This window comes from Psittacula echo, assembly GCF_963264785.1.
Source record: "Psittacula echo genome assembly, chromosome: 2".
In the NCBI taxonomy this organism is placed as follows: Eukaryota; Metazoa; Chordata; class Aves; order Psittaciformes; family Psittacidae; genus Psittacula; species Psittacula echo.
The window spans coordinates 97,076,302-97,091,858 of record NC_137737.1 but is presented as its reverse complement, the minus strand read 5'-3'; the positions used below and the strand labels follow the sequence as shown (position 1 = coordinate 97,091,858).

The 15,557-nt window shown below is 40.5% G+C and overlaps 1 protein-coding gene across 2 annotated transcripts in view; it reads left to right on the top strand.

The window, feature by feature from the left end:
* The window catches only part of NR4A3 (nuclear receptor subfamily 4 group A member 3), a 30,402-nt gene extending 19,236 nt beyond the window's left edge, over positions 1 to 11,166 (top strand). For both annotated transcript variants that reach the window (XM_080609807.1, XM_080609806.1), the window contains exon 7: positions 7,789 to 11,166. In XM_080609807.1, coding sequence (XP_080465933.1) covers positions 7,789 to 8,051 — 263 coding nt within the window. In that variant the 3' untranslated portion in view covers positions 8,052 to 11,166. The remainder of the gene's footprint in view (positions 1 to 7,788) is intronic.
* Positions 11,167 to 15,557: the final 4,391 nt, after the last annotated feature.

Below are 15,557 nucleotides of genomic sequence, written 5' to 3'. Positions count from 1 at the left end.
TCCTTACAAACCCCTGCCCTGTTTTAACATGATAACTCTTTGTTCAGTTAGACACTGGTTGCTTGCCCTTACATGAAGTGTCAAAGTTGTCCAGTGGCTGGCTCAGGTTACCCTAAGATATTTAACAGAAACAGCTTTTAACGGGTAACACCCCACGTTTCTTCCTTTCCTTCATGATAACCCTTTCAGGAGCTGGCTATATTGTGCTGGTCTTCCCAAGTTCCTAATCAAATGGAAGTAACTGTTGCCTTTAAAAGGAGTCCATTTCTGTCCATAAAAGCTTTAAGGTTTTCTAAATTTGTCATGCTTTTCTTGTTTGGTATTTTTTTCACCTGTATGACATGGTGCTTAAAATGAATGTAATTTTCTGCTCATTCTTTCATTTCGTGAGGCCAGTATATCTCTGCTGATTTGCGCTTTTAAGGGCAGAGTATACTTACAGGCCATCTAAATTAGACTGAAGCTCCTGTGTCTAGTGATTTATATTCACAGGTTTCAGACCTCCAAGAGCAGCTAGCTAGCTAGCTTAGGGACTTAGCCAGAAAGTTGCTCATCTGAAAATGGACGCTATTTTATAGCGGTATAAAAAAGACCCCCCACAACCTGAAGGAGGAAATCAGGTAATTACGGCACAAAATGCTGGTGGGCATAGTTCTTTGGATATATTCTCAGAGATAGTATATTGAAGTATATTCAGAAAAGCCTTGAGATTTGCCTCTGTTGTGGCATCCCATGAGAAATGGCTTCTTGTCTTCTCCCTACGGTTTGAGTATAACAAGCCATCTGCTGGTTTTCAGCAAGTCCCACTAAAAGAGAAAAAAATAATAATGATGAATTTTGGAAACCTAAATCTGTTGAACATTTTAAGCATTGTTTTGAGGCTTGGCTTAGATTTAGGTGGGTTAGCTGCCATTCTTTATCTCTGATGACGGTACTCTTCTCTCCTGTAATGGACTGTGAAAGGCAATGAGTAGTTAGCAAACCCTGGTTCAAGCCCTTTTTGTGAGTCAGAGCACAAGAGAATGACCTTTTCCAGGAACATAGAGCATCTGACTACTGAGTCTTTTGTGTTGAGGCCATTTGACATATTTTATGGGCTGCAGAATAGCCTTTGTATATGATGATGTGGAGACAAGCTGGTGCTCAGAGGGACACCCAAGGCCCAGTCACTGGTCTGATTCCAACAAGAAAGGAATCCTACCATGTCCCAGATGGATACTTATGTCATTGGGCTGCAAGATAAGAAGGAGCAGGAAAATTCTGTTTTATGAATCTAGCTATTTGATTTTATTAGCAGCACTGCAAAACGAAAATGGTGGCTTGAGCAAGATTTTCCTTATTATTGCACAAATCGCTCCAGTTCTATTTTGTATTAGTCAACTTTTTATGACTTAATGGCTCAACCAAAAAAAGAAAAAAGACAACAATCCCATGTTCTACAATAGTCATTGCTTGTTTTAATACTGCACAGCATCTTAGGTAGCACCAAATTCAAGAATTGTCCCTGCAGGGAAAGAAAAATGCTGCTAGGAATGACCTTCTTTGTTCCTGATTTCATGAGTGCTGTCCACAGCCCAAACAATGTTGTGCTCTTAGAAAACAACCCATCTTGTATACCGGTCATTAACAGCATTGCTGAAAGAGAAAACTAAGAGAAGGTGCTACTCTCTTTTGCATGTTCTCTCTCAGTCCTGCAAAGGTGTCAGTGAGAACTAACATCTCTCTCCCAGTGAAGAAAGAGGGAATGAATGTAAAAATTAGTGTTGGAAACTAAAAGACATTCCACTGTTCCCAGTGTCCCAAGGTGATGAAGGCTGTTCTCTCATTTAGGGATGTAAAACCAGCTCCCCAGTAACAGCCCCAGTAGTTCCAAAGCCCTTTAACTAACTCTGCTGACTTGTTTGGAGCAGCTAAGCTCCGTGTCCTGTCTCAATCACAGCTACAGATCACAGCAGAGCATGCGTGGTTGCAGACATATATGACCATTCTCTCTGTTGAGTAATTTTGAAGAGAATGACAGGAGACCTAGTATCATAATACTTGCTAATTCACTGCTTGCTTTGCTTAAAACTAAAGTACGCACAACATAAAATAAACAGGAAAAGATCTTTTAATATTTTGCATTGTATAATCCACTAGCAAGTCCATATATTTGTGCATTTTCTGTTTATTTTATGTTTCCTGGGAATTTGCAACATGTTGCCTAGAAGGAAAAGAATCATGTTGGATTGCTGCTGAATTTTCAAGTCCTTTCAGAGAGGACATCAGCTTGAAAGAGCACCCAGAATGAAAGAAGTGAAATCTGGTTTATTGTGGGTGGCTTGCAAACAGTTAAACTCTGCAATGCCCCAATACATCTTTTTTTCTTTTAATTACTCCTTTAGGATCTTCCTCTCTCTGTCTCTCTTCTCTTTTTTTACTTCCTTAGGCTGGTTAAGAAAGGCTGGACACAACTTCCTCCAGAGCACATCAGAGGCACTCTAAGCATCAGCCAGATGAAAGTAGTTAGGGAAAAACACGTGACTCTTTCCCCACATCCCCATGAAAGCAAGAAATGGGTTCTGTCCTGTCATTTGTCTTTTGGGTTACTTACTCTGTTGGGATGTAGAATCTAATAAGCTACAGAAGAGTGCCAAAACATGGAAAGAAAATGCTGGTCATCTTAGGACAAGGTCTATCCTTAGTTCCACATGGATGATTTCTGTCAGTTTAGTGTGCTGGATGGATCACAAGTGTTCCCGCACAACCACTCCGTAGTGTTGGTGATGACGCTTTGCAGAGTAGGCCAGATATTATCTCAGCCTATTCTTGAAAATGCTTCCTTAACTTCCCAAATGACCATTCCTAATGATCTGGTTTACAGTTTTCCTAACAGGGTGTAAGTACAAAGACTGGGAGTCCAATGCAGATCATCTCAAGGGCACACTCTAATTTAGCCTCAAATTTCTGCCTGCTCTAAAACTGCTAGTGTTTTCTTTCTCTCGCTTGTTGATTTGCTTTTCCTCTCGGCCTCTTCCTTTCTCTATCCACATCAAAATATTATTGTTTTGCCCACTTGACACTCTCAGTGGGATGCTGCTGAGTGCAGAGCATCCAAACCCTCGTTCAGCCAAAGTTTTTCAGCATATGTTTCATTTTAAATGTGTCACAGACCAGCCCAGAACCACTGTATATATTGGGCTTATTCACACTCTTAATGCTTTGTTAGACTGGCACCAGAACATTGAAGAATATTGTGAGGTTTCAATTAATTATGAGTTTGTGTTTGTCTTCCTGCTGTTGGGCTTTCTGTTCCAGTTTACGAACACAATTTTTAGCACCATCAGTCATACCAAGAAAAAGTAATGAGTCCTGTCTGGCTAAAACGGGTCTGGCTGCTGCAGCTCCCTTCTGAACATGAATTCGTTCAACTTCCCTGCGGAAGGGAGGCTCACGTACTCTTCAGCAGCAGTTATCCTTCAGTCCTGTTTCCAGGATCCTCCAGAGTGGGTGCTTCTTGTGCTGGGTCTACATACAAGCAGGTGGCAGACTGGAGGAGTGTAGGAGAGCCAGATATAAAAAAAACCCCAAACCACCCTCCAGATTGCATTGTCTGCTTTCCCCTGCCACTTTGCTGAGGGAAATACTGTCAGCACCAAAGTGAAGCACTCACTCCTCCTTCTCCACTCCCACCCTTTTGCCGAGGCAAGAACTCTTTCCTTCTACAGCAACCAGCATCCTCTGTGTTACGCTGTGGTTTTCTTCAAGGAGGGAGCAATCTAATGGTGTCCTGTGTGGTCATTCAGCTCATCTGACTTTTAAGTACCTTGCACAGCTGACACAGGGCACTTCCAGAAGATTATTCATCCACTTAAAATTGTAATCATCTTCTAAAAGTGCCCAGCCTTCCACTGATGTTAGGAGGAGCTCAAGAAGTCTGCGCTCCCAGCTACGGCACCCTTGTGAAGTGCCTGAGAGTGATGCAGGATGAACATGGGCCAGATTGCAGCAGGAAAGGAGACTGCTGGATCTGATGAGTTGCAATCTTGCTGTGTAACAGAGTGTGCATGAGACAACCAGAAAGGCAACTGAGCCTTGTGTGTGAGTTATAGAAGAGGAAGAGGATTGTGAAGAGGGAAGAGAAAATCAGATACCTGTATTGAAACTGAGACAATCAAGATGCCTATTTTAAGTCTGCAGCGTAAATCTGTTGCGTTTCTGATCTGGCTGACATCCCAGAATGACTTAAGGTTAAAACTGACCCACTCTGACAAAGAGCACAGAGGCTCTTTGAGGTACTCAAGGTCTTTGAAATACTTCTGCTCTTTGAGAGGTGTTTCTTATAAAGGTAGCACTCTGTCTGCCCAGCCTTGCATAATCTGCCCTGTGTCAGAGATTAGGGAAAAAAAGGAGTAGCACAGCTGGAGAGGGGTTTTCCTGCTCTTTTGCTTTCTTCCTATCAAGTTTTTGCTGATCAGCGTAATTATAGCACAGAACTGCATTTCGGTTCCTGGGAAAGAGAAAAAGGTGTAAAAAACTTGCTGTATTCAGTTTGCCAGGATGAGCTGCTAAGCTTGCAGAGCTTTAGAGGCAAGGCTCCTGATGAATCATTTTGACAGGCTTATGGAGAGCATCTTTGCCATAAATCACCATTTTTCTTGAAAAAATCAATGTTATCCTAAAACACAAGGCTGAGAAATCCTATATTCACTTTACCCGTGCCTTTTTAATTATCATTGTAAGAAAGTCTAAATACAATAATATTTACCCACTACCTCCATCAGTTAGAGAAAAATCTATCCATTTTGACTAGCTGTCCTTGGGATAAATCTTGGCCTTATCACTCCTGTGTGGATATGAACATCCTGTGGAAGAAGGAGAATGATTAGAGGCCATCAGCTTCAGCATCATTGCACACTTACCACAGGTGCCTCATACTGCTCCCTTGAGTTGAGTAAGGTTAAGTAGACTGTGGGGTTTTCTTTGTGCAAACGGAACTGGCTGTGTGGAAGAGGTGAGAAAATGTGCTTCCTGCTATTTGAGCCCCATTAAATTTAAATCTTTGAGTAAATTAGACCCAGGACTCCCCAGGTCTACCGAAGAGAGGAACTTTCTTACACAAGTACATTCCCCAGAAACTTGTTGGATACTAACACCAGAGACTGCGTTAACAGTGCCAAAGCATGCAGTGCCCTTTAGTAGTTGAAGGGCTTCCGCATAGATGGCTTTGACTTTCTACAGGTCCGTGAGGGATGCCCTAGGGGTGGGAGACTGGAAACCCCCGAGACCATTCCAGTCATAAGGAATATCCTTTGTAGAGATTTGCAAGTAGCAAAGGCCATTGCACGGCGACTCATGCAGGAGGGAACAGTTTGGGTTTTCAGAGACTTCTTTAATATTGTAGAACCAGAGAGAGGCTTAAGGATGGAGTATCTCCTAATTCTGAATTTTGTTATGTAAAGTACGGCTACTTTAATCAAGATCATAAAGATCATAATAATATGATCTTTGCACATGCTGTGTTTTGCATTGGCATGTTTCATGGCTAGCCACCAAAGACACGGCTTGTTCATGAAACCTTCTGAACTTGTCAGTGTGAGACAAAGACTGTGTAGCTCCGGCTGGAAATGTTAACAGTGTTTCTGTACGCTCTGGAGGCAGGGATAATTTTCCATACTCTGCAGCAAAGTATATAACTACTGAGGCATTGGTTTGAAAATGTGCTCTGCTAATTCATAGTCAGATTTTTGGATCCATTCTAGTATTTCAGCTCCCTAGACCTATAAAGATATCTTCATTTACACAGCCAGGAAACAACCTCAAAACAGATTAAAAGATGGGAACTGTTCAAAGACTGCAAGATTAATTTAATGTCCTGCAGATTCTCTCAGTAGGCTAGTGGTTGAGAGAAAAAACCCAAACCCTACAGCTTTTCAAACCTGTATAAAACATTTATTTGCCAAGATTTTTAATGGCGGAATCTGCCTAAGTATTTACTCTCAGTGACCTGTATAGTTAAGGCTTACATGATTACACTACACACCATTTACTGGAAAGGCTTTAAATATTCATTGACTCCTCATGTTTTAATGTAAACAAGGCACTTAGAATACCTAGTGGTTTTAGCTCCTGCAAGGTGAAAAAGATGTCTGAAGCAGATGTTACTGCTTGGATGAGTACTGCTCTGAAGGAACAGGGCAGATTGATGGTACTTAAATGATAGAGCTTCTGGCCGGAGATGTACATGTCTGCACGTCTCTGATTCTGATCCCAAACCAGTATTCTTCAGGAGCGAGCTTTGCCTAAGTAAATAAAGTTGAAATAAGTGTAAAATGGGTGAATATCAGTGGAAAAGCAGACCTTCACATTTCTGACTGCCTTCATTGAACCCCATCTGTTTTATTGGTTTGTCACAGACATCTCGCTAAAGCAGGTAGTAAGGGGAGCCAGTGAGGAGTTTATATACACATCTGGGCAAGGCACCACTGTGTGCCTGCTTCTGGAATTAAAGGAAACAGCTTCTGGAAGTAAAGGAAACTGGACTCTTTTCACTGTTCATTAGAGAATGGATAGAGGAAATATCTATTGCTTGCTTCTCCTGGAGTAGAGGAACAAGATTTGGGGGCACTCGGCACTAGAGGGCCCGTGGCTGCCAGGGACTGGGGAGACAGCCAGGGCCAGCAGATAACTTCAAATACATCAAACACGAGAACTGCCACAATTACTCCTCATCTGCTGCTGTCACTGTTTTTATACATTAAGTTGATTAAAATTGATTTAACCTGCATTTTCTTTGACAGCCCTATCTGGTATAATTTTATTTCATATGTAAATTATTATGACTTTGTTATGAAGCCAGTTCCTACTTAACTGTGAATTTCAAAGTCTAAGTCAAATCAAAGCATCACAAATTAATTGAGATTATTGGCCTGAAATGTTATATTGATTTATCTACTAAATCTGGATAGCAAACACCACAGAATTCTGTCCCTCTGTACCAGTAAAGGGCCCGCTTTCAATGAAGCACAAATCTGATTCATTCTACATATGCTTAAAGAACCGTTGTAGTATTTTAAATTGGTGCTTTAAAAAGGTACCCAGCTACCTTTCCTTTCAGGAATGCTGATTTTTGTGTTTTGTGACAGATAATACAGCAGCCTTTTCTCTTTAGGAATTGCTCACTCAAAACAAAATAGTTAACTTCCAGGCTTCTTTTATCTTAGACCTTTTAAAGATGAATAAACTAAAAAGCAATGCCTGATCAAAATAACAAAGGGTGGTAAGGTGCCTTTAGTTTCTTATAAGAGTGTCTGCAAATTCCTGGTGGAATTCTAGGCTGGGCACTGATGGAGCTGGCTGAGGATATCGATCGCCACTTGAATTCACTGAATAAATAATGGTTGCCATAGTTATTGAGCATTCACAACTGGTGGGGAAGCACGGAAATCTCCAAAACACCTCCTGTGATAGTTTTGCTGGAAAATCACCCGATTAATTCTGTCTCATATCATGAAAATAATGCAAGATACACAGGATGCTTGGACTGCTTGTACTAGAATTTAAATTGTATTTGAGCATCTCTGCCATCTATTTTAGCAGCTAAAGAGAAAATGGCACTTGCAATGTCTTATTTCATGTGACAGAAAGATTAACGAACATCACATAACCCCAACTGTTCTGAGAAATATTATACTTTCAAAGCACTTTTTGCTTTGAGTACTATAGTATAGATTTGGGTTACACCAAAGAAAATGAGTTCTCTCGATTTTTGGTAGGGATGCTGATGTGTTTTCTCCTCTGTCTTTGTAGAACGGCATGGATTAAAAGAACCAAAGAAAGTGGAAGAGCTATGCAACAAGATCACAAGCAGTTTGAAAGATCACTTAACTTTCAGTTGCCAAAACAAAGGACAACCGCTTGAGTCCGCAGAGCCGAAGGTACTGGGTGTTCTGGCTGACTTGCGTTCTCTCTGCACACTGGGACTGCAGCGCATCTTTTACCTGAAACTGGAAGATTTGGTGCCAGCTCCTTCCATTATCGACAGGCTGTTTCTGGACACCTTACCCTTCTGAGTCTAACCACCCTCTGGAAAGGCAAATGCCCACCAGAGCAGGCAAACAGATCGTGACTTACAGCTAACATTTCTGCCCTCACTTAACAGAAAAGCAGCTCCGAGTCTAAAATGAGGTCTTTTCTGGCGCTTTGTCCTTACAACCTGAGGCCTGAAACTTACTGGCTTACTGTTTTGGGGTTGTGTTCTTTGTTTTCTTTTGTGTGATTTGGGTTTTTTAAATGGCTAATATGGCACTTTTGGACAATGCTATCCCAGCAGCAGTAAAAGGTTAACATGACTGTTTTAAATCTGTTGTTTAACACCTCATGGTGTATGAGGAGTAATTGTAGAAGCTGTATTTGAAAACAAGAACAGCGACTAGTTGTTTGCCAGGGTAGTATGTGTTTTGTGAGAATACCTTTAGCATACTTCCTGCATCAAGGGCACATACATCAGCACAATCGAAACAAAAATTCACTTTTTTTAGCAAAGTACATTCAATTGAACATTTCATACAAATCAAATATAGCAAAATGACAATGGCTGTTAGCTCCCATGTTCAAGTGCAATTTTTTAAAGTGCTGTCTTACTAAGTCTCGTTTATTAACTAATTTATTTTACTATCAAAACAAACGGAAGAAATCAAGTGAGAAAATTTACATGCACTAACTTACCTGACAGAGTTTTCCAAACTTGATTCCATGTAGCGTGACTTATTGACAAATGTATGTGGAAGACACGGGAGCAATTGTGGCTCAGTTGTTCCTCAGCTAAGGAAATCCGAGTAAGTAGTGATTGGAGCATACAGGGTCAGCATCAGGGATAGTTCAGTTTTAGACTTCTAACACAAGTGACTAGTTAGTAAACAGACAGAAGATGGTTTTCAAGAACAAGCAAGTCTTGTAAAATAGTATGAATGTAAGTGCTAGGAAGGATATAGTGGGCTGCGTTTAAACATTCCGTGTTCGTACTCCTTTTTGTATGTTTATACTGTTGATGCCATATTAATATGAAATAATTTGTTGCATAGTGTCTTTATTTGTATAAATGTTTGTATGCATGGTATATTGTAATGGCTTTGCCTGTATTTATTGCAATGACTGCCAGCTCATGGGAGCCCTGTTACACATGATAACTAAATGGGGTGTTCACACTGACTCAGATACACCAGTTGGAAAACTATATACATATATATAATGTGTATATATATATATGTATATACCTATATTTGTGTGCGTGTGTGTGTGCGCGTCTTTTTATTAACCATTTGTATATAAAATATCTGTCCAATCACAAGCAGAGTTATTTTACAGTTTATTTGCAGTGACTTCTAAGGCAGTACTGTTTAGCACTTTGATATTAAAATCTTGCTCATGTTTTGCTAAATTCAAATACTATTTAAAAAGTTTAGTTCTAAAAAACTTTATATGCACTGTATTAAGTCGAAATTTTGTTGGTCATTTTGCTAAGGAAATTTTTGAATGTCAACCTGATGTCACTGTATCTTTTGTTAGCTTTAAACATTCTAGCTTTTGTCTTTTTTTAAACTATGCTGTTTATATGGAAAATTAAATTATACAATCAAACAGATGCCAAATGAATTGCCTAATTGCTGCAAAGGATAACCCAGATATCGAGTCACTGTATGGTTTTCAAATAGTAATCTGGTATTTTATCACTTACTATGTTTGGATGTGCTTTTATGAAAAAATTATTCTTATATCAAGATTTATAGTAGTGTCAATAGGGAAACAGACTTCTAATCACTATAGTTAATATTTCCGGTTTACCTGCAGATAATATTTGGAAAAGTATTGCTTTTTGTATTGACTTTTAAGCTTATGTGCAAACATAATAGCATAATTAAATATCAGAGAAGCTAATGTTTCTTGTAGGTTGCTGTAACAAGCCTGACCAGCAAGACAAATATATTTTGACTGAATTTGCTTTTGTATATACTAAATATATATATACAAATATATATGAACACACTCACACACATGTGCGCATACAAAAACATACCCACGCAAAATCCAAAAGTATGTTTACTTTTGTCTCCTTGTGTAAGACACAAGGTCCCTTGAGAAACGACTTTTATCTAGGGACAAACCCTGCCGGGTGCTGAGCACCAGCCATAGGAGGGCTCGCAGGCGCTACTTGCGAGTGGGCCCTTTTACGAAGAATTTTCAGGCAAATCAGCATAGTACAGTAAAACTGCTTTTTTGTTGAGCAAGGTTTATTTATTAAGTGGGATGTGAGTGGGAAGTAGCAGGTCCAGAGCCCCGTGTGAGACTTCACGTAGCCGGTGTCCTCCAGTCTTCCATAGATAGTCTTAACTGTGATACTCTCCCAAGTCATGTCATCCGTGGAATTGTCCTTCATGTCCACTTCAATACACAGACTCATCCTAGAGTACAACCAGCGACAGGTCACAGTGCTAAAAGAAAGAGTTAATGCAGACTAAATCTACTTCTTTTCTTAGAGCTCTCTCAGTGTGAACATGCCTTTGTCTAGGCAGAATTCAGGAATATATCAGGTGTTAAGGGAGAGTGCCTTGCTTTTATTTCAAACAACAGTGTTTCAAGAGTTTCTTCACTCCGCTGACCGCAGTACTTTTTTCTTTCCCTTTTTTCTTTTTTTTCTTCTTCTTTTTTGTGTTTTTTTTTTTTTTTTTTTTTTTTTTTTTTGTGGTGTTAACCTGTGGGTTGAAAGAAATGCTCTTGTACATATACAATGTAAATTAAAATTATTAAATTGAATAACGTTTTTTCAGAGGCCCCATGTGTGTTGAATAAGTATGCTTAATTCTGTTAACATCTGATGTGAATTTTTTATCATTTATAAAACATTAAAAAAAATTGTCTACTTGAGTCTTGAAAGTGGAAAAATTGGTGAAGCATGCTTAAGAACACTGGCAATTTAATGGCTAGTCTTTTGATTAAAGCAGCTTTTATACAAATACAATAAGACTCTGCAGTATCTGGTTATGCAGTCTCTATTAGATACTGAGAGCTGGGCCATGGTTGTCCCAGAGGTTGAGCTACACACGGACCAGAGCAGAGAGGCTACCTGCCCCTCACTGTGCTTCTCCTGCCTGCCAGGAAGGGATTGTAATTAACTCACAGATGATGATGGCCACAAGGGAGGGAGGGGATGGCTATAGGGCCTGTGGTGCCATAGCATGTCTGGCTAGAAAGAGGACAAAGCTCTAATCCCATCTTTTCCCCCTTTGTGTCAATAAATCCTGGTAAGGCAACACTTCAGCAGGCACCTGCATCGTTCTCTTTAAATGTGCATCCAATTGCTTTCCTTACTGTGTCTTTGCTTTGCAGTAGGGATCGCCTATCCCCTGCCACACAAAACTGTTTGGCTACAAATGCTTTTTCAACAAATGCAGTTTTGAGAGGCATCTGCCACTGTTCTGAGTATGGCCACAAGCACTGACAGCTATGACATACCTCCGCAAGAGCTGTTCTGCAGGAGCTGCTCAGCTGGAGATTACATCAAATGATGTGCTGTGGGTGGGCTGCAGGATCGGCAAGCTCCTTCTTTGGAAATGCGACAAAACAAAAGGTTGCTCAAACCCTTCCAAATTATTTTTTGGTCTTTTTTTTCTATGCCTTATTTTTAAAATTAAACTATGAATCTTAATATTGTTAAAGATCATGGCGATGAGTTTTGCATAATAGTCCCCTGTTCGGCAAAATATGCAGATCTTGTAACTAACCTGCACCAGGTTCTGACTATTCACCCTACAAGACAAAGCTTATCCTCACTAAAGTCACAAGTATCTTAACTTGCAGTTACTTCAGGGGCCAAAAATTGTGTTCTTAGGCATGAGAAGAGGACTTCGTCCTGTTCTAGATCATCTGCTCTTGTGTCCTTACGTGTGCCTTTTGTACTTATACTCTTAAACCACATCAGTGGCAGAATCCTTGCAAAGGGATGTGATGTCTGATGATGGATTCTGACAGTGGGAGGTTGGGCTGAGTTAGGAGTACAATAGTGTGTTCTTCTAGTAGCACCATCCTTGGATGAGAGGCTGGCACCAAGACACCCTAAACTGAGCAAATTTAACTAGAGGTGAGTCAAATCTTTTCCTACATCTTCCCTGCTCTCACATTCAGGTTCATTTGTCCAATACGCAAAGCTAACATTTCAGTTCAGTTGCAGAGAGAATGGAGAGAGAGGTTTAATTGTGTAAAATTAAGCATGGCTCTGACAAAAATTGGCAACTCCCTCTATGGACACTATGAAACATGTCTTTTGATTAATTATTTGTATTATAGCAACACCTAGAGGCCACAACAGAGATCAGGACCCCATTTTGCTAGCTACCCTAACTAGCACCCCCAGGACCCACCCACCCGGGAGAAGCTCCAGTCCAAATAGACAAAAGAAAAATAAAGAGGAGCAATACAGGAATGAAGGGAGTAGAGTGCCATGCCCAAGGGCATGCAGCATTTCAGTCTCAGAGTTAGGGGTACAAGTTTTTGTTTACTGAGCTAGTGTCCAGTGAATGCTCTTATTTTGTTTTCCTTTGCTTTCCCTGGGTAGTTTATGCTGCCACTGTATCAAATGTAATGGAATAACAATAAAAGCATTGAAAATTTCAAACTAACCCATGTATTCAAACTGATCTTGTTTGTTCTTTATATATAAATCATCCATGAGACTATTCAAAATCCTGGTCAGTCATATGTTTGGAACTAAGCTGTGATGCAGGATTTACAAAAGAGATATTTAGCTGTTCTTTATGAAATGAATGAAAGCGACCATTAGGAATATTGTGACATACAGATCAAACAATAATTACTAATAAGTAAAAAAGATTAACTTTTAACAGTGACAAACTATTGATGCAGTAATTGAGCAAATGTGGAGTCAATTAGTCAAATTCTTAGCAGCAGGTGACATATTTGAGAACTGTATTCCAGACCTATGTTTGTGAGAATTACCAATACAATGATTTGTCAAATAAAAGAAAAAGAAGCTTGTTTACCATATGGAAACACTTTCTTTTTCTTTTCCTCTGCTTTCTTTGTTAACATTAAATGCCTTTACTTGTATATCCATAATATGGAAAGTTCTGGCTGCATTTGGTTACAGAAGAAGTTTGAATACATGAAGTTGTGACATGGCTGTGAAAGTTGCGTGACATCAAGATGGTAAATGCTCCATCTCTGGCGGTGTTCAAGGCTGGGTTGGACAGAGCCTTGGGTGACATGGTTTAGTGTGAGGTGTCCCTGCCCATGGCAGGGGGGTTGGAACTAGATGATCTTAAGGTCCTTTCCAACCCTAACTATTCTATGATTCTATGATTCTGACCTAAACTCATGAAAGCAAGGACTTTCTTTAAAGAGAAGGGGATTACAACTGTAAATAGGTATTACGTATAAAGGTATTATGTATGTGACAAGATACTTATGTGTGTATAATGGAACTACTTCCTGTCAAGTACAGTATTCTGAAGTCATACAAGAGAGAAGACCACAGGAAAATAAATGCAATTTTCCCCTATTGTTTAATATTCTCATAGAATCACGAATCATTTAGTCTGGAAGAGACCTGTAAGATCATCAAGTCTACCTGCTAACCTAGCACTGCCAGCTCCACCACTAAACTATGTCCCTAAATGCCACATCTATATGTCTTTTAAATATCTTTAGGGATGGTGACTCCACCACTTCCCTGGGGAGCCTGTTCGTATGCTTTGACTACCCTTTCAGTGAAGAAATTTTTCCTAATATCCAATCTAAACCTCCCCTGATGCAGCTTGAGGCCATTTCCTCTCATCCTATCACTTGTTACTTGGGAAAAGAGACCAACCCACACCTCACCATAACGTCCTTTCAGGCAGTTGTAGAGAGCAATAACGTCCCCCCGAGCCTCTTTTTCTAAAGACTAAGCACCCCCGGTTCTCTCAGCCGTTCCTCATCAGACTTGTGCTCCTGGCCCTTCACCAACTTTGTTGCTCTTTGTTCAACTTGCTCCAGCATCTCAGTGTTTCTCTTGTACTGAGAGGCCCAGAACTGAACACAGGATTTGAGGTGCAGCCTCACCAGTGCTCAGTACAGGAGGATGATCACTGCCCTGACCCTGCTGCCACACTACTGCTGATACGGGCCAGGATGCTGTTGGCCTTCTTGGCTGCCTGGGCACAAGCTGGCTTATGTTCAGCAGCCATCAATCAGCACTCCCAGGTCTTTTTCCACAAAGCAGCTTTCCAGCCACTCTCCCCCAAGCCTGTAGCATTGCATGGGGCTGTTGTGGTCCAAGTGCAGAACCCAGGACTGAGCCATGTTGAACCTCATACAACTGGCCACAGTCCATGGATCCAGCCTGGCCAGATCCGTCTGTGAAGCCTTCCTCCCCTCAAGCACATCAACACTCCCAGCCAACTTGGTGTCATCTGCAAATCTGCTGAGGGTGCTCTCAGTTCCCCCGTCCAGATCACCAATGAAGATATGATGAACAGAATATATAATATAACGAACAAAACTGGTTCCAGTACCAAGCCCTGTGGAACACCACTTGTGATTGGCCACCAACTGGATTTAGCTCCATTCACCACCACTCTTTGGGCCCGACCACCCAGCCAGTGTTTTACCCAGTGAACAGTGCCCCTGTCCAAGCCATGAGCAGCCAGTTTCTCCAGGGAAACATTGTGAGAAACTGTGTCAAAGGCTTTACTAAGGTCCAGGTAAACAACATCTACAGCTTTTCCATTAGCTACTAAGTGGGTCACCTTGTCATATAAGTACAGGTCAAACAGGATCTGCGTTTCATAAACCCATGCTCACTGGGCCTGACCATCTCGTTGTCCTGTACATGCTGTGTGTTGGCACTCAAGATGATCTGCTCAATTTTAGATTGTTTATCAATTTTTCTTGAAAAAGCAGAGAAGTCTGGGCTTGTTTAGGTGAAATTTTGTCTCAAATAAATAAACAATCAAGAAAAGTGACATTTTAAGCAGCTGAAATATCTCAAATAACCCCAAGTCTTTAACCTGATAACTAACGCACTAAAAACTCTCTCCACAATAACTTCCACTGTGATCTGTGATTAAGCACTACTGTAGAATGAAAGCGAATTACAGAGATGGCTTGATATTGGGCGAAATTTCAAATGTAGTAGATAGAAAACAGAAATTAATTTACCTTTCATGGGGTCTTATTATTTATCTTGCTGTGTTTCCTAATTAATTGACGATATTGATGTTTACACAGGCATTTGCTGCTTTCCAACTTCACTTGATCCTCTGAAGAAGTCAGAATGCTGCATCTGTAGTATCACATTTATTGCCATGGCAACAGTCAGGGATTTCACAAACACTAATTAGGGTTGGCAACTTGGAATATTTTCAGTACGGCCCCATATAATTTTCCCTCTTTTATCCATTTCTCATTATACCTTACTTTAATGATTGACTTCAGTATGGATACAGGTTCTTCCCCATGTCCTCAGGATTCACTTAATGCCTTCGCTGGTTTACAACCACCTTTCTACACCTCCGCACACACCC